At 48.0% G+C, this 17,938-nt stretch overlaps 1 protein-coding gene across 1 annotated transcript in view; it reads left to right on the top strand.

Moving 5' to 3' along the window:
* The window catches only part of NXN (nucleoredoxin), a 46,222-nt gene continuing 28,284 nt past the window's right edge, over positions 1-17,938 (top strand). Inside the window, exon 1 of the mRNA XM_030288320.4 lies at positions 1-384. Coding sequence (XP_030144180.1) covers positions 67-384 — 318 coding nt within the window. The 5' untranslated portion in view covers positions 1-66. The remainder of the gene's footprint in view (positions 385-17,938) is intronic.

The following is a 17,938-nucleotide window of genomic DNA, read 5'->3' as shown; positions in this document are numbered from 1 at the left end:
GCGGGGCGGGGCGTGCGCGGCCGGCGGGCGCGGAGCGGAGCGGGCGCGCAGCGGGAGCGGAGCGGGATGGCGGGCGCGCTCACCGACGTGCTGGGAGAGGTGCTGGTGGCCGCCGACGGCGAGGAGGTTGCGGTGTCGGCGCTGGCGGCCCGCGGGGTCTCTCTGGTGGGGCTCTACTTCGGCTGCAGCCTCGGCGGCCCCTGCGCGCAGCTCGGCGCCAGCCTGGCCGCCTTCTACGGGCGCTTCAGGGGGGAGGCGGCGGCGGCCGGCGGGCAGCGCCTGGAGATCGTGTTCGTGTCGGCGGAGCAGGAGCAGCAGCAGTGGCAGGAGGCGGTGCGGGCCATGCCCTGGCTGGCGCTGCCCTTCGCCGACAAGCACCGCAAGGTGAGCCCCGCGGCCGGGCGGGGGGCGGCGGGGCGCGCCCCGGGCTTTGTCTGGGGGCCCGCGGGGCTCGGCGGGGCCCGGGAGCCGCGACACCGGCGGAGCTCCGCGGGAGGGGCAGGCCCGGCGGAGCTCCGCGGGGTGCGCGGAGCCGCTGCCCGCCGGGGAGCGCGGTGCGGGTGTGAGCGGGGTACAGGTGAGGTGTGAGCGGGACTGAAGGTGAGGTGTGCGGCGGCTCCTCCGGGCTCGGACACGGGGAAAGCCGAGTTTGGTGTGGGCAGTGGGCACGGTGCCCGTGGGCTCCTGCGTGGGTTTGGGCACGGAAAGCAGCCTGGCCCGTGGTTGAGGAGCGAGCGAGCCCGGCTGGCCTGGGAGCTGCTGGCAAAGCTGCCCGGCCAATTTGTGGGATGGGGTTTGTTCCTCTCCTTTGGTGCGTTCGATACTCTGCGAGTTCCAGCCTCTCATCCGTGGAGTTTAATCCCAAAGATAAAGGACAGAAAGCACGCTAAGACCCAGACCGGGCAGGCTGTGAGGAAAAAAGGAAGGCACAGGCTGAGCCTCCACTTCCCAACGAGCTTGCAGCGCTTAAAAGGAGAAAAAAAAAAAGAAAAAAAGCCTCTTTACAAATCTAATCTCTGGAAGCAATTGAGTAAGAATTGAAAAGATGGTGCCCCACGGTGCCATTTCTAAACATCTTTCTGGCTGGTGGTTGAAGCAGCCGGTGTGGAAGCAGCGGGCAGACTCTGGCTCAGCTTTGGTTGGGATTGGGATTGGGATAACGCTGGTACCTGCAGGGCTGGGGGTGGCTGAGCCCCCTCAGGCATCCCTTGGTCTGGGCACCTCGAGGCTGTATTGGGATGAGAGGGATGAGAGGGATGACATCCTCCAGGATGGGTCTCTGAGCCCTGCTCTGTTCCTTAGGTAAAGGAATTTAAGGCAAAGTTGGTTCTTGTCTGGCAGTGCTGTGTGATGTCCCTGCTGCTCAGAAGAGATGTAGCTTTGAAACACGGATTTACCTTTTTTTCCCTTGTTTGCCGCCGTTTTTTGTCACTAAGCCCCCACTCCTGCAAAAACTCTCACGTATTTAATGCTAGGCACCTGGATGGTAATTCTGCCCACGGCCCCCAGTTTGCCCCTTTGAAGTTCAGACACTTCTAACTGGGAGCTCACCCAAGTGGTCAGGAGCTGATGAGTTTCATTAATCAGAGGAGCTGCAACAGAAGCTTCATCCTTCAGAGAAACTACAATTTAACTCAGGTTTCTTTTAAACCAAACCCTTTTCCTACAGGGATGTGAAAACACTGTGGTTCCAATTAGTAGCTGACCATTTCCCTACAGAACATTTCAGATTATTTAGATGGTGGGACTTCTGCTTGCTGTATTTGCTTTAAAAATTCCACTGCAGTGTAGTTAAATGGTTGGGAAATCGTAGAAGTGGAAGGTGGCATTAATTTTACATGCTGGCCAATGCTTCCATCTATTAGATTGCAAGAAAACACGAAATAAAAAGATTATGGGGTCTTAAACTCTTATTCCAAGAAGCCCTGAGTTAAATTCAGGATTATTTTTGTGTGGAGTGTAAAGTAATTGAAGCTCATGCTGTATATTTTCAAAACTAAGCAGATGTGATGTGGCTTTGGAGGAAGCTTAATCTACGGATAACAGAGAACCTATTTGTAAGTTGTAAGGGCAATTATGTCAGGATATCAGATTTCTAAACAGGAGATTTATAACCTGTAGCTCAGGCAGTTAGAAGTTTCCTTGTATAATAGGCTGATTTTTTTAAATAGCCGGGTTAATGACCTAACTCCCCAGAAAAGCACAAACTTTCTATTTTTCAAAAACATGCCAGCGCGAGCTGAGGATGTCGAGCATATGTTCAGTGCCTCACAGGCTTAATTTGTTTTAAAACAAAAGCATCAGAGGAATGTAGGCAGTGCTTTTGAGTTATGGTTCCTTTGCACTAAGGGATACTCCTAAACCCCAGCGAATTATGTAGATTTATGGGAAAAAAAGGGATATTATAGAGACAGCAAGAGGGGTGGGAACACTGAGAGCTCTGTCCCTGAGCTCTCAGCTCCCCATCCTTGCAGGTTACAGGCCTTGTTTGGGAGAAGCTCTGCCCAGCAGGGCTGAGTGTGGGTGATGCTCAGGCTCAAAGACCTCCAAAAGTCCTTTCAAGCCAACTCTTCCCCTTGTGGCTTGGTTACTTTATTTACTGAGGCCATGAAAGCTTTGTGGAGAGATGATGGCTTCCTATCCTCTATAAAAGCACCACTTTTGTTGCTCAGTGTAACTGAAAAATACGACTTTTAAGGTCCATCTATCATTGTCCTTCTCTGGTGTACTCTTGCATTTTTCTGCATCTCTCCTTCCAAACTCTGGGCACCAAACGTTGATAGATCTTAAAACCTCGGCTCCTTTCTGGGTTTGCAGTACGATTCCCACAGTCCTAAAAGTAAATTAGCATCTTGCTCTGATGGTTATTGGGCAAAGTAGATGGAATTGTCAAAGCAAACAGCCACTTTTTGTTGGATGCCTCTGTAACTCAATAATGCCGGGGTGCAGTTACCGGGGACAACCAGTTCAGTTGGAGTAACTTCAGCACACAGCAATTTTTGCCTCCAAACCAGTAATAAAAGAAAGCAGTACAAGTCAGCAAACATCTGGCCATGGGGAAAGCCTTTGATTAATGAGGAGGATGGCATTATGCCTCTGTCTGAGCCGCAGCCAGACCTATTATTGGCTGGGTTTTCTTCAAGGACAAAACCAGAACGAGCCAAATGAGATTGGAGGCCTTTAACTCGTGCTGCACGTCCCTCAGTTCAGTCGTTGAGGCCTGGATTTAGGCAGCCACAGGTAGTTTTTGGTAATTGATTTGTCTTCTGATAATGCCTGGCGAGGCTGAGCAGAGCGATGGGGAGGAGATGGTGCTCGGTGTGTTCATTTTGGTTGTGGTTTTGGTTTAACATCACCCCGTTGTTGTCTGTTTGCAAGGACATCTGCTGGAGTTCTGGAGGCTTGATTTAATAACAGCTTTAATATCCTGATTGCTGCTGAGAGCCTCAGCAGGGTAAACAGCTCCCATCTGCCTACGTGCCCCCATGTTCCCCGCACCCCCAGCGAGGTGAATCCCTCCCTGCTGCTGAGTCCTCCTACTCTCAGGGTGAATTTGGGTGCTTTTCAAGGCCTTTTGGCACACAGGCTGTTGGAGGAGTGCTGTTCTGCTGTGTTGCTGTGGGACATCTCCGCTAAAAAATTATAAACCATTCACATTCTCTATTGAGTAGATCCTCTCACATGGTTCCACATAGGAGTGGGAGAAAGGAGAGTGCTGGAGGAGAAAAAGCCCTCCAGTGAGAGAGCAGCAGTTTATCTTTTGCTGTTGTTTATTTGCCTTTGCTTTTGTTTTAACTTGTTACTTTCTTGGCCCAGTCATTATTTTTAATCTTGAATTTTCTCCTGACACTTCCTTGGTGCATTCACACAGTGCTGCAGTGGTGCTGGGGCTGAGCTTTGCCTCTCTCATGTTTTGTGGTTTTTCTGCTGTATTTATGCATCTGGTTGAGTGTTGTACAGATTCTTCTTGGGAAGGCTGAGATGCTTCTGTTCTGGATTTAAATAAATGCAAAACATGTTGATTGTTTTTCTGTGATTATTCAGTCAAGTATCTGAAAGCAATTTGAGGATCTCCCTTTGCTCACACTGGTAAATTCCCTTTGGTTGGGACAGAGTGTTTTCCCTTTATCCCTTAGCCACGGGAGCCTCTCATAATAAGACACCGGGTACTAATTTTGTATGTAGGCTTTGTGCAAGAAACGGTGAGGAGAAGATAGAAATGTCATTAAATTAATCTGTCCACAATTTTTTTTTTTGTGGAGGGAAAAATTTTCAGACCCTTGATTACAGTTTAAGGTACACCCTGATTTTCAGGGACTCAGAACTTTTCTGTTTGAAATTGCCATCTGCTGAGATCTGGGAGGCAAGTGGTCAGCACAGATGTGGGATTTGTCTTACAGAAGATTTTGTAAATCACTTGAAGCAGCTTTTGAATTTCATCATATAAAAATATCTAAGTAATCACTTTCAGCTGTATTCCTGACTATATATTTCTGGGGTGGGAATGTATGTGAACTCTTTGGCTTGCAGAGCTGTAGATTTGAAAAATATGGTCTTTTCATGACATCAGGCTATTGAGTAAGAAGCAAGGCATTAGCAGCACCAACTGATTCTTTGTTTGCTTTGAAACTTTGCTGGTTCTGAAATGTAAGAATGGGAGATGTATGAAGGGAGCAGAGGGAAGCCTGTGCGCTGTTTTTCATTGTGGCATCTTAATCCAGATGCTGAAATGAAAACGTTCGTTTAAAAATGCACGGTTGACAATTTCATTTGTTACTCTCAGGTTGCAGGACTGAGCAAAGGAACTTTACTTTGTAAAGTAAGCAGTGCATAGTTCTTCTCCAAAAATGCATTCTTTAGAGGCTGAACACGTAACAGCTTTACAAAAGAAAGTGCAGAACAATGGAGCGTTTTCCCCTGTGATTTTGGAGACGCTCAACAGTGAACTCCAATTATGAGTGAGGAATAAGCTATTCAGTATTTCCACATTGTGCAGATGACATTGAAGCCAAAACATTTTGACTTCTTCTTCTTCTTGTTGATGCCTTTTTTTTTTTCTCCAAATTATTGCTGTGTGTTTTACACAGCTTTGCAGTCACCCTCCATGCAATTAGCAGTCTTCTCTCATGCCAAAACCTTCTGTGAAATCCCCGTAAGCTCAATAGGCTGCAAGTCTGGGGGCTGTGTCCTGGTCCTGCAAGAGCTGCAAAAACACCACTGATGTCCGTGGAGGTTGGATTTCCCCCCATATCCAAACTGTTGCCTGCCTGAGCACTTTCCCTGGGGGAGAATTAGGATTTTAAAAGCCTTGCTGACGTGTAGTCTGCTGTGGTGTTTATTACATCCTTCAGTGGGTAATTGCCCACGTTTTAGGACCTGCTCTGAAAGTTTTGGGCATCTTTCCATTATCAAATCCTCCTGGCTCCAGGGTGGGGACAAGCAGTTTGCTGAACACATGGTTGGTCCTTGAACACATCCCATCCCAAAAAGTGACATCAGGTTTGTGTGGCCTTTGGATGGTGGCTTCTCCAAGTGGTTCAATAATGTTTTAGTTTGAAATGCAGCAGCTGTCTCCTTGTTCAATGCTCAGTCCTTAAATATTGCTGCCCACAGGTATTGCTGAGCACTAGAAAGTTTGGGTGAAATTCATGGCGAGTTCATTGCTGGCAGGTTTGGGTTTTGGAAGAGCCCAGGATAGTTTGGAGATTTTTGATCTTTTCTCATGGACAAACTTTTAGTGTTTCAAAGCAGAACTTGGTGGGGTGAGTGTGTGGGACTGGGGTAAGGTTTCAGTTCTGTATTTCATCTGGGTAGAGCTCTGTGTTTTGCATTCCTGTTTTTTTCAGCCGTGCTCCCAGCATGGAAGCTGGGACATGGTTTTAATCTAAGTCGAATCAGAAAATATTGCAGATTTTAGTGACCACGCCATGGGGATTCTTGTCCCAAACCTCCTCCCCAGCAATCCAGATTCAACATAGTGATTGCCTCCTCCTTATTGCTGGAGTTTGATGTGAAATGTGGGGATCTGGGGAAACTAAGGGGGCATGGGAGGCTGTGGTACAGCAGGCTGAACTCTGAACTCGGCAAAACAAATTTCAGCAGCCTGAGCATTTGTTTGATGAGAAGCTTATTGGTGTGTGTGGATTGCTTCCTCCTCCTTCCCCTCCCCATTGTTTTTATCAGGGAAACAACTTCCAAGCAAAATATTCCAAAGTGATATTTAATTACTCTTTAAAATGCAACTATTTGTCTTATCAGCCATGTGGATTTCTATTTGCTGCTTTGATTTGACAGTTAGGAGTTTGTAATTTTTGAAAAGCTTACACGCTCCGGGAATCTGTGATTTTTATGCTTTTGAAAGTCGAGATGTTGAATTAACTGCAGCTTTGAACCACTCACGGATAATTTCAGGCCCCCTGCTTTCAGCAGATACAAGCTGACTCCTGAGCTTTCAGGCTGGCTTGAATACTGAATAATCACGACTTTATAGCTGTGTGTGCTCTCTAAACTGGTTCCACAGTGTAATGCACCATAGGTTTGAACTGTTTTTGTTAGACACATCACTTTGTGCCATCTCCAGATAATAATGGTGGGGAAAGGAGGGAGTGCTGCCAGCCTGGGGAGGGTGCTTGGATTTGTTACAGCTTGGGCTTTGGGTGCATTAATTCCTCTTTGTCCTTGAGGTGGGAGCCCAGATGGGGGACTAGGGGGTGTTCTGGGGAGGGGGTTTTCTCCAGCACTGCCTCGATGTCCCTCTGCAGAGCAGCTTCCTCTGTGCTGGCTGGAACTGCTGCTCCTCAGCTGATGATCTGCAGGCAAAAAACCACAATCAGAGCTGAATCTGTAGGTTGTAAATTAAAGACAGGGTCAATGGAGAAGCTGGGGGTGGGATGAGTTGACAAGTAAGCAGACAGACCTGTTAAATTCTCTCATGGGAAAGTGAATTATGTGAGTATTTCAGATTACAACATGAGGGCCTTGTCTCATAGCTGATCACGTTTTCATCATCTCGGTTTTCCAAGGAAAATGCAGCTTCTTATTGATTTGGCAGAGAGGACACACAACTAATGGAAGGGTGGAAATAAAAAGATGCAGGAATGTATTCTGCATACTCTCACGTCTGTCTGTCAGCACTGAGAACAATTGCAACCAGCAATTAATATGTAAAGAATTTGCAGTCTTTATTTAGTGCGGGTGAGTGACTGCTCAGTTGCATCAGGGCAGTAGCTGAGCATCTGCCATCTGATCCAACCCATGCTGGGGCTCAGCAAGCCCCTCTGCCCTAAAAACAAAGGGATGGGAGCCCTCAACAGAGCACAGGGCAGTGTGGGGCTGCAGGGTCCCTGCCTGTGTTGGGAGAGCCCAAACACCACAGAGAATCTGGTTCCTAAAGGTGCATTCCTAATGTTTGGTGCTGCTGCAGCTGTGGAGAGCAGGAATGGGAGGGGAGCAAACCCTCAGCACAGCTGGTGATGAGGAAGGCAGCAGGGATACCCTGGGACAATTCCAGCCTGACTTAAAAAAATATTTTAATGGAGGAAAGGTGCAAAAAATACCTATTTAAAATAAATTTGGCAAGAGTAACCAGATTTTAGTTACATATTTGAGGTCTAAAAAATAGCTGGTGGCATCCTCAGCTGTGGGCTGAGACCCCAGGGAGTGGATGGCAGCTGGCACAAGGAGTCAGATCCCACCAGGAGGGATCTCAGCATGACAGCTGAGAAGGAAACATTATTTTACATTTCATGGCAAGGATTTAAAAATCTGGGTGAGAATTAAGTAATGTTTGCAGAAGGGAATATAAGGCGACTGAAACAAATTGCAACTGCATGAGCGAGCCGGAGAGAGAAATTCTAGTTCTCCCTTGTTCCCAGGAGATTCCCACCAGAGAGATGAAGTCATAGCTATGACTTCATTAGTGTTAGCTGGGGATGCTGACAAATGAGCCTGTTTGATTTGTGTCACGCTGATGGGGCACTGCTCTGGCTCTCTCCCCGTGCCCTGGCACTGCCCTGGCCACCACAGTGCCAGGAGCGAGCTCTGCTTCCCCAGCCAAGCTGATCCAGCTTTTGAACTGCCACTGCTCCATCCTTCCTTCCAGCTTTGATAAATCCTGCTGGGCAGAAGGCAGCAGCCCAGGGATGGGCAAGCAGCTGCCAAAATGTCTCCATCAGCACCCGAGCCTGTCCTGGCATGGGGAGCATTCATGGTACCCAGCAGGTCCAGCCTGGCTTCCAGAGGCAGCAGAGGGGTGCAGGATCTCACCCTCAGCACTCTCAGCATTGCTGTAGGAGTCCCTGCTGGAAAAAGTGTGAAATTTATTGTAATGCACGCTGAGGATCTTATGGCGGATCTGAGCTGCTAAATCCTCTAAACCTGAGCCTGCAGTTTCATTGACAGGGCCTCTCACTTCACTCAGCTCCAAGCTTATGGTTTCACTGCTCCAATATTTTTCCATACATGGAAGCATTCCTGCCCCAGCCTGGGCTAATCCTGACATGCCACTGCATCTGGATGTTAGCTCATTTCTCGCAGCTGACACTGTGCAAAGGCAGATGTCTGAACTTACTTTTGTTTAAATAGATGTAATTCAGCCAACAGAAGTCTCACTTCATAGGTGAGCATGGGGAAAAAAAAAAAAGAAAGAAGAAAGGAAAAAAGGTGTTCTTCCATTTTATGAAGCTCCCAGGGCTGTTGGGTGGATGAATTGGTCACCAGGAATGCCATAATTTGGAAATGTATAGTTTAATTTGCAGAGGGGTAACAAAACACAGATTTGTTGTCTCCAAACCCATCTCCTTGCTGTGGCTCTGAGAGTGGAGAGGGACCCCTACCCATCCCATCAGAGGATGCTCCTGGTCACTCTGCTCTGTTCTGCTGGCTCTTCAAAGTCTCTGGAGTGTTTGATGTGTATTTAGGAGCTTGGTGGAGCGGGCACTGCTGTGCTCCTGCAGCTGAACCATGCCACAGAAAGAGATGCTTGTGCTGCTGAGCTGCTGCTTGAGCTGGGGCCTGTTTATAATCCCTTCCTCACCGGGGCAGGCTGTAGCATTTAATTAAATGTCTGTGAGGTGCTGTGCCAGCCTCTGCTGAAAGGCCCTGCGTGAGGGCAGTGCCTTGGGATAAAATCTAGAGATCTTCCCCAGCCACTGGAGCTGAAGCAGGGAGACCCAAGCTGTTGAATCTGAACAGATGTTGGTTCTCCCCCACTTGGGTGGTTCAAAAGGATTATTCTGCCTCTCCCAAAATAAAGGAGGAACACAGGGATTTTAGTGGTGTTGCCAGGGATCTCAGCTCCATCCCCTCGTGCTCGCTGCTGGTTGGAAGGACGTGTGTGGAGTGTTTTGGTTTGTTTGCAGTTTAGCATCCACTTCCCCCTGGCTGGGGGTCCCAGTTTGTCCCCTCTTTGCTTGGCTGCTGCTGTTGTGTGCAGGAACAAGACAAGCTGAACTGAGCCAGGATAAAACAGGTTTCAAATGAACCAAGCTGTGTGATGGCGTGGGAAGGAGATGACAATTTCCAGATCTGCTGTCAGATCTGTGAAGGAGATGAAACTTCCTTTGTGTGGCTGTTTCAGCCCCTGAGAGCCAAGTGAGTCCAAGAGCTCTCGGGGTCTGTGGTGTCCCCAGCCCCACTGAGGGACTGCTGTCCCTCTGTCTGCTCTTCCAAGTGCAGCTCAGGGTCTGAGCAGCAGCAGCACCCCAGTCCTTGTTCACAATCTTGGGTCTGGGTCTTGGGATTTGGGATTTTCAGCATCAGTCAGGTCACCAGAACATTAAAAATGTTCTTCCCCTTCATGTTTTTCTGACTGCTGTTCTGTCGCTCCCAGAGCAAATCAAAGAGCACCAGGCTACAAATCCTGCCTTGCAAGTAGTGCCTGGGTGTTTGGCTTGCAGGATTGCTCCTCTTTTATCAGCTGATATCTGGTGTTTTAAGAGGGCAGGGAGCTGTGCTTATTTGCTTCTGAGAGGCTGATGACTCTACCAGCTGATTTTTTAGGATGCCCCCTTTTTGATTCAGGTTTGTGGGCACAGAACAGAGGTCACTGTTACATTACAAGCTGCTTCTAATGAGCTCTTCCCTGTAATCTCTGCTTGGAAATTTCCAAATCAGGGAAATCCTGCTGGCTTCACCCCACGGGCAAGGAAGCAGAGGCGAGAAGGGGCTGGATGAGTGACCAGAGTGGGGCTGTGCCTCTGCCACAGCTGTGGTTTCCAGGTCCCAGCACTCCATCCCCCCTGGAAAAACCCCATTTCACACAGCACATGAACATGACCCCGAGTTTGAGCTCTGCTTCCCTCAGCCACTGCCCCCCGCTGCTGCTGTGCCGTGCACTTCCAAAATCGCTTCGTTCCAGGGTTAGAAAAGGCCCATTTCTGTGTCCTAAAGCCCTGGATTTCACAGATAGAGAAGGGGAAAGGTCTTAATGCCTGCAGCTTGATCTGCTAATCTGAAAGCATGGGAAGTTGTTCCTAGGGAGATTTGCTGCCTGGCTTTCTCAGTGCAACTTTGCACAAATAGGGTTTGTTCCTACAATGAGCCGGAGCAGCTGGATGCCTCCCACCAAGATTGCTGATATTTAGGTCTTTGATTTTGGCGGAGGCACACAGCAATAAATTAAATGAGCAGGGGAGTTTCAGAGAGTTGTACAGATGGTGGGAAACTGAGGGTAGGGACTGCTTAAGTGCTAACGTATGGCACAGCTTCCACTCCTTCCTTTCTTAAAGGAATGGAAAATGCTATGGGCTGCTGTTCCAGGGATTTTGCCTCCTTTTTGTCCTGCAGACCACCTCTGTTACAGTATTTTCTTGATGATCAAGGAAGGAATGTCCTGTGTGTGCTCCTGCCTATGGCACAGCAATGCCCTCAGTGCCACTCTTCATCCCAGCCTGATGCTGGTTTGCTGCATTCTTGGGTTTCTGCTTCTCTCTCTGGGGAAAGCCACTGTTAAATTAGATTTCTTTTGTCTTTTGCTTTTTTCCTCAATAGGTCTGGCCTGGTTTTGCTTTTGTTAAGCTGTGAGGATTTAAGTGAAACTATTTCATTCCTTTGTCCCCCTCTGTCTGCATTAATTCACTGTGTCCCGACTGATGGTTTAATTATTGTGTGTGACAGGAGCATCCAGGGCATCGATTGGTGTTTATCTCTAAGGTGATGCACAAAATAGATGTTTGTCACCCTGGTGGCTCCCAGGATGAGTTTTTGCCTAGAGAGGCAGTTTTCAAACCAGTTAATTGCTGCGTTTAAAGCAGAAGAGTAGGTGGCTGTCCCTGCCTTTCCCTGCAGCCATGTCCCTGCCAGCTTCGTGGGACCAGTGGCTCTTCAGGTGGAAAAATGGGGATGTGGAAGGCTGGGAGGAGGCTCCTAGCTTGGGAAGAGATGTTTTGGAGAGGGCTGGTGAGTGTGGGAGAAGCAGGTGGATGGAAGGAGAGAGGTGTGAGGACCAGGCTGGAGCAAGGAGTGGTGCCTCACCTGAAAAGTCACTTTGCTTCAGACAGCCCGGATTTGAATTGCAGGGTTTACTCAGTTTTAAAATTTAAACTCCCTCTGAGCTCTGCATGGTTTTTTTGTTGTTGTTGTTCTTTGGCTCTGGCTGACCAAGCAGTGGCCTTGTGTTGAGCCACATCCAGATCTTGGTTTGATGTTTGTCCCCACGAGGATTTGCTGCAGGCTTTGCTGCTGAAAAAGTGGAGTAGTCTGCATAAACCCCAGTAAGTCTCTAGGTTAAGAGGCCACCAAATACCACCTCTGTCTGTGGCCATCCCTCTAATTATGAAAATAATAACCCCAGGCAGAGATTACAGCCCTGCTGGCAGCTCAGGGTCTGTCGTGCTGGGCTCTGCTCAGAGAACTGCATTTGAAGATTACCCTACAGGTGGTTATGTGGGGCTGTGTGTCACCTCTCCCCACAGTGACAGGCCAGGCTTGATGCCTCCTGCCTTGTGGACACACAGGTTTGGGATCTGGAAGGGGAAGTGCAGACTTCCCTCCCCTCCCTTCTGTCTTCATGCTGCTGCCTTCTCCAGGCTAGAAATGGGATTTACACCTGGCAGGTGGCTGGGGAGTAATAAGTTCCCTAAAAGTGGTGGCTGCCATCTCTGGCTGAGTGTATCTTCATCTCTTTCCTCCCCTCCTGAGAGCCAGAGAAGGGATTATCCAGAACAAATTCTGTTACCCAGCTGCCTGCTCAGCGAAGGAGTCACAGGACAGGAATGCCCATGGGACATAAATCTGTTGGCAGATGACATCACAGGTGAAGGCTTTTAGGGTTTCTTTGCCAGAAAGTGGCAGTGTTGATTGCCAGGCTTAGTAGTGAAGAATTTGAAGTTGTGATTCATCCCTCAATCCATGTCTTAAGTATGTAGTGGTAAAGCTTAGGAAAATCTGTGTATGTATAAAGTGTTTCCTCTTAGGGAGCTCAGAACCCCTTAGGTGCAGCAATTACGATTTTATTAATTGGGACTGAAATATCAAACGCTCAGAACATGCCAGCTCATGTCTGTTGTGGGGAAAACTCAATTGCTCAAGAGAAAAGATTTTTCATCCTGTCTGGATGAAAATCTATTGAAAAGAAAAATACCTGACATTGTCTGTTCATCTGCTCAGACTTCTGTCTGGGCCCATGGAGGTGATTCCTGGTGGCGAAAGTCACTTGTGAGAGGCAGCTCCTAGAAAGGAAAAGGCTTCTTTGCTCGTTCTCAGACTTGTGGTATTTAGTTTGGTATTTTAATTTGTAATTACTCCACCAATTAGCACAGCTACAGATTTTGTCTTCCCTCTGCTGCTCTGTGTGCGTGTCTCGCGTGGCATTTGCTGGCCCTGAGGATAAACCTGCCTTGTGCAAAAGCACAGGCTGGCCCTGGAGAGGCTTTGGTGAATTTAAGAGAATCAGGATCCGTGTGGATGTTGGCTCTGTCCCTCTGCCATCAGTGAGACTGTGCCTGGCCCTGAGCTGCTCCTGCACAAGTCAGTGCTTTGCCTGTGTCCACCTACAGCTGCTTAGTGACACAAAAATGAGGAGCAAACAGCTTTACCTGTGTTTTCCTTCAGCTGTTAAATACCTCCAGTCATCCTTGCAGTAGCTGAAGATGCATCAGCGTTGGTGCTGTGGATTCATGGCCAGAGCCATGCTGAGAACATGAACCTGTAAAAAGATATTCAACTTCTTCTGTAGCTCAGCAGACTGGACATTGTCACAGAGATAGAAAAGTCTTGCCTGACATGAGCTTGGGCAAACACTTTCATTGCCATTTTGTGGGTTTTTTTCCTCCACCATTATTCACAACATTTGCTTTGTTCAGAGCTTCAAGCTACACCACCCGGTGTGTAATTACCCTGGAGGGTACATCACACTGACACAGAGATGCCAGACACCTTCTGATTTCAAAGTGCCATTTACTGACACATTTTCAGTGTTTCTTGTTTGTGCTGGTGAAAGCAGCTCCCGACAGAGAAATGGAGATTGGTGTGAGCAGCTCCTGCTGCTGTTCAGGGTGGGTGAGCAGCCTCATTGCAGCTCCCCTGGTAAGAGCCACTGAAGGACACCACAGGGCTCTTCCCCATTTGCTTAGCTAAATGTTACTAAAGGAAAAAAGTAGATAATCAAGTCCAGACCTTCTTGCAGGAGTTGCTGTGCTTTTCTCCCACTTTGCTCTCCTTCCCCTCGCAGTGAGCAGAGGGCCCCCGTTGTGTTGGAAGAGCCTTGGTGGGGTTCAAAGATCCTGCAGTGACCATCCAAATTAAAATGCAGAATCCCAGTGGTCTGCTGTCCCTCCTGCCTGTAGCAGCCCATCTGAGCCCATTTTCTGCTCAGTTATGAGCTCTTCTTCATTCTGTTTATGCTCTACTTACCGAAAGATGTTGGAGCCAGATGATTTTTCTGCAGAGGATTTAATTTCATTGGAGAGGAGTGGCAGTTTGTAATACAGTCCATGGGATTAGTGTCACCTCAGCTCCTACACGATATTCCCACCCCCTTCTTGAGTATTATTTCTTTGAAAGCTGAAATTTCCATTGCTGTTGATGCCCTGCCAGGCACACCAGCAGGGCATACTTTCCCTTGGATGCAGTTCAAGAAAACATTATTCCCCTTCTTTTATTGTTTCTCATCAAAGGAGAGGAGCACCTTCCCTTCACTGCACTGCTCCCTGCAGCACTGGCCAAAATAGCCATGGATGTTCATTGGTCCAGCCATACTGGAAATGTGAAATGGAAATAATTTTGGTGGCATGGAAGCTGAAGCATTCATGTCCTCAAGAAAATAGACTTCAGCATTTAAAAATGTGTGCTGGTAGAGGTCTTTTAAAGCCTGTGCATGTCATTGGAGTATCTTTAATTTTGGGGCTGTATAATTTGAGTGTGCTGTGTGAAGCTGTGTGTGTCTGCATCCTTTGTGTCCACCTGATATCTCCTTAGCCCCACCCTGACTTATCATAATGAAACTACAACAGCTGTGTTCCTGGGGGAAACCCCTTTTCCTAGAGAGAACACAGAGGTTCTGTGGATTTTCGGAGAAAATGTATGAGCTTCACTGGCAGAAGAACCAGCTGAGCAAGTCAGCAGTGGATTTGAGATGCTGGCTTTGTGGCTTTTGTCTAGCAGAGCCCGAGCAGAGCAGCATTTGATGTGTAGACGTGTTTTCAGACATTTTGTATGGAGAAGGTGTTGGCAGGTCTGTTGTTAACACCCTCGCCTTTAGGCCAAACTATTGAAAATTCAAGTTCAGCTTGAATCTCATTTCAATGGCTTGGAAAGCTGCAATCTGATGGGCTGAAAAAAATCCCATCCAACTCCAGCCCTTATTAGGAGCTTAATCTGAAGCGCAGCCAAAGCCCAATAAGGGAAAAAAAAAAAAAAAAAAAAAAAAAGCAGTAAAATGGAACAAGAAATGTGCATTCAATTTACAATATTCCTCTGCAACCTTAATTCATCCCCCTGTATAGGTTACGATGCAGTTTCTAATTATGGGATCACATATGGGGGTTTTTCCATGGCACCCCTGCCCTTGCTGCTCCTGGAGGGCAGCTGAGGCAGCCCAGTGAAGGATGGGGCTCCATGTGTAGGACCCCAGCCCTTCACAGGCTTGGAGGCAAGTGATGGAAAAAGAGAGGATAAAGTGCTGGTTAAGGAGATGGGAATTCCTGCTCTGCTGCTGCTGCAGGGCTCGGGGATGGTGCTGGGTAAATTGCTTTTCATGCACAACGAGGGACTTGATTTCCCAGGTCCCCAGGGTGAGGTTGAGTTGCAGAAGTGCCGAGCGCTCCTGCTGCAGATGATCTCATGGGAAGTTGTACATCAAACATTTAAAATGCTGCTCCGTGCTATTTATTTTTTAAAAGGGGGCTGGAGGCTGATTCTGGAACTGGGTGCCCAGAGCTTCTCTGTAACTCTTTTCTTCATCTCTAAACCCGAGGTGTTGTGAACGTAGTTCTCTAGGATTTTATGAAAATAAATTCAGAATCCTTTGAGAAGAATCCCAGTCTGTAGTGGCAAGGCGCCTTCATTTTTGCCTTGGAGCAGCATATGAAAAGTGTGAAGTGAAGAGAGCTGAGTGCTGCGGATGCACAACCAGCAGAAACCCAGAACTGAGTAATTCCTCTCTTGCTGAACATCTATTCTTGGTTCTAACTGCGTCAGGACTGTGTGCACACATGGTATGTGGCCATGCTGTAAAGACCCCTGCGAGTGGACCAGATTAAAGCTACAGAGGCAGCATATTTCCAGCTCATCCTCGCTTTTCAGGGCTTGGCAGCTGGACTGTTTTCTTAATGCAGCCCTTCGGGTGCAGCATGGGATGAATTACAGCACTGGGCAAGCCAGGAGGGGACAGGAGCATTCCCCAGCAAACAGTAACAAGGAGGAGGCTGAACAGCTCAGTCATGAAAATGGCAATTCCTTTGCATTTCTGACCTGCAGCATAAAGTGGGAGGTGTTTAAATCATCCAGGAAGTGTGTAGTTTAGGCTGCTGATGCCAGATGTCTGCTTTTGGATTATCTGAACATGAGCTGTGTTTGATCTTCAGTCTGGAGCAGTGTTGTGTGCTGGAGCCACGCTTGCAGAATAACTCCTTGTGTCCATTGAAGGAGGAGGTCGAGGGAGTTATTTTCTTCTGTGGTTTTGTGGAGCTCCATACCGTTGTCTGTCTCCAAGGAAGATGTGACGCACGATGGCTTTGCAGCTATGCAGCTGATGGAGAGGCACATAACTGTGGGTGCTGCCTCAGGGATGCTCCAGCAAGAGATTTGGAGAGCCAAGAGGCAGCCAGCCTTCATCCCCCAGCTTGTTTCCTTCCTCCCAAAACGTGGATTGGGAGCTGCAAAGCTCTCTGCAGGAGGAGCAGCAAGAAGAGCCCCACGAGAGGTGCACTCAGCCCTGCTCCTCCAGGGCTCTGCAAGGGTTTGAGCAGAGCTCGCTTCCATCAGCAGATGTTGTCAGGCATGCACAGGCAAAACCTTGCTCTAATTCAGTAATTATAAAAATTCCTGGCAGAGGCTGTGTGTGACTCAGCTGCAGAAAAATTACTTAAGGGAAAAAGAAAAGTTTACAGAATCAGGCTGACTTTAGCACACAGAAAGGGAAGTTGGGGCTTTCTGTAAAGCCACTTGCTCGCTCAGCTTTAGCTCACCATGTCTCATCCTGGAGAGAGATGAGACAGAAGAATCAGAGCAGTGGAAAGCCAGGAGCTCGTCCTCCCTTGGCCAGAGCTCCCTGAGGCTGATAGAAGAGGTGGGATGGATGGATGGATGGATGGATGGATGGATGGATGGATGGATGGATGGATGGATGGATGGATGGATGGATGGATGCAGAGTTCCCTTTCCAGTGCCCAGCCCCAGAGTGGCTCTGCCTTGTGGCAGCCCCAAGGACGGGAGGAGGCGGCTGCTGCCTGCTCAGCATTTGGATTTTGCCTTTCCCCTCTCTGCACACACTGGCACAGGCACCCAGGAAACCTCACTGGCACAGGAAGCCTCAGACAGGTCTTGGCTTATCTGCAAAGGGTGTTTGCAGCACTGTCTCCTAGGGAAGCTGCCTTTTTTTTCCCTTTGTAAACATTGGATTTAATTTTATTTTTGTTAAAACCCACATAACTAATTTCCCTTGGAATCTTTTGCAGGCGTCTGCTCTCAGTGTGTTTTGGCCTCACTGCCCAGTGCTGGTTTTGAATCCCAGTCCCAGTGGTGGGAAGTTTTTAGAATGAATGCCAGTTGTATTTTTTTCTTCAGTAGAATCACAGTGTCCGCCTGTGGGTTTTGAACAAATATCCTTGGTTTTATGTTGTGCTTGCAAGTAGCCAGGATCCTAAGGGTGTGTAGGCAACAACAGAGATTCAGCAGGGATGCAGCACTTCCCCTTTGTCAAAAACGACTGGGTTTTTCTTTTTTTTGTACCCTAGCATGCACCTTCTAGACCCTGCTGCTGGCTTGACTTTTTAGGTGGGCAAAATATATTTGCTTTCACTTGGTGCTGAATTTTCTATCTCCACTGGCTCTGCTGTGGTCAGCCCCTCACAGCCACACGTGTGTGTTACACTGGCTCAGTTGTCCAGGTGCTTTTCAGCATTTCCATTACAAAATCTAGTTGCAGTAGCACTGAGTTGTCTGCAAAGTTGCTGTTATTTGGTTGGTTTTTTTTGTGGTTTTTTTTAATACACCATTTGCTGAGGAACTTCTAAGAGCACACAGCTCCCTGGTGTCTCCAGTGAAGCAGTAAAACTGTAGCACTCATCAGCTGTACTTTTTATAGTTCCTTTAGTCTGCAGTTTTCTTAGTCCTTCCCCCTTTGATGTTGGTCACTGTCAGAAAAGAAGTTTGAAGCTGGTTGGATAGATAATGGCCGATAGATGTTATAAAGTATTAGTAAAGAAATGGGAAGTGACTGTGTGGTGGTGGTTTCAGCAAGAACACCCAGTGAGAACAGTTGATTTTGGGGAAAATCAAG

Source organism: Taeniopygia guttata, chromosome 19, assembly GCF_048771995.1.
Source record: "Taeniopygia guttata chromosome 19, bTaeGut7.mat, whole genome shotgun sequence".
In the NCBI taxonomy this organism is placed as follows: domain Eukaryota; kingdom Metazoa; phylum Chordata; class Aves; order Passeriformes; family Estrildidae; genus Taeniopygia; species Taeniopygia guttata.
The sequence above is the reverse complement of the archived record's forward strand: the minus strand, read 5'-3'. Positions and strand labels throughout refer to the sequence as shown.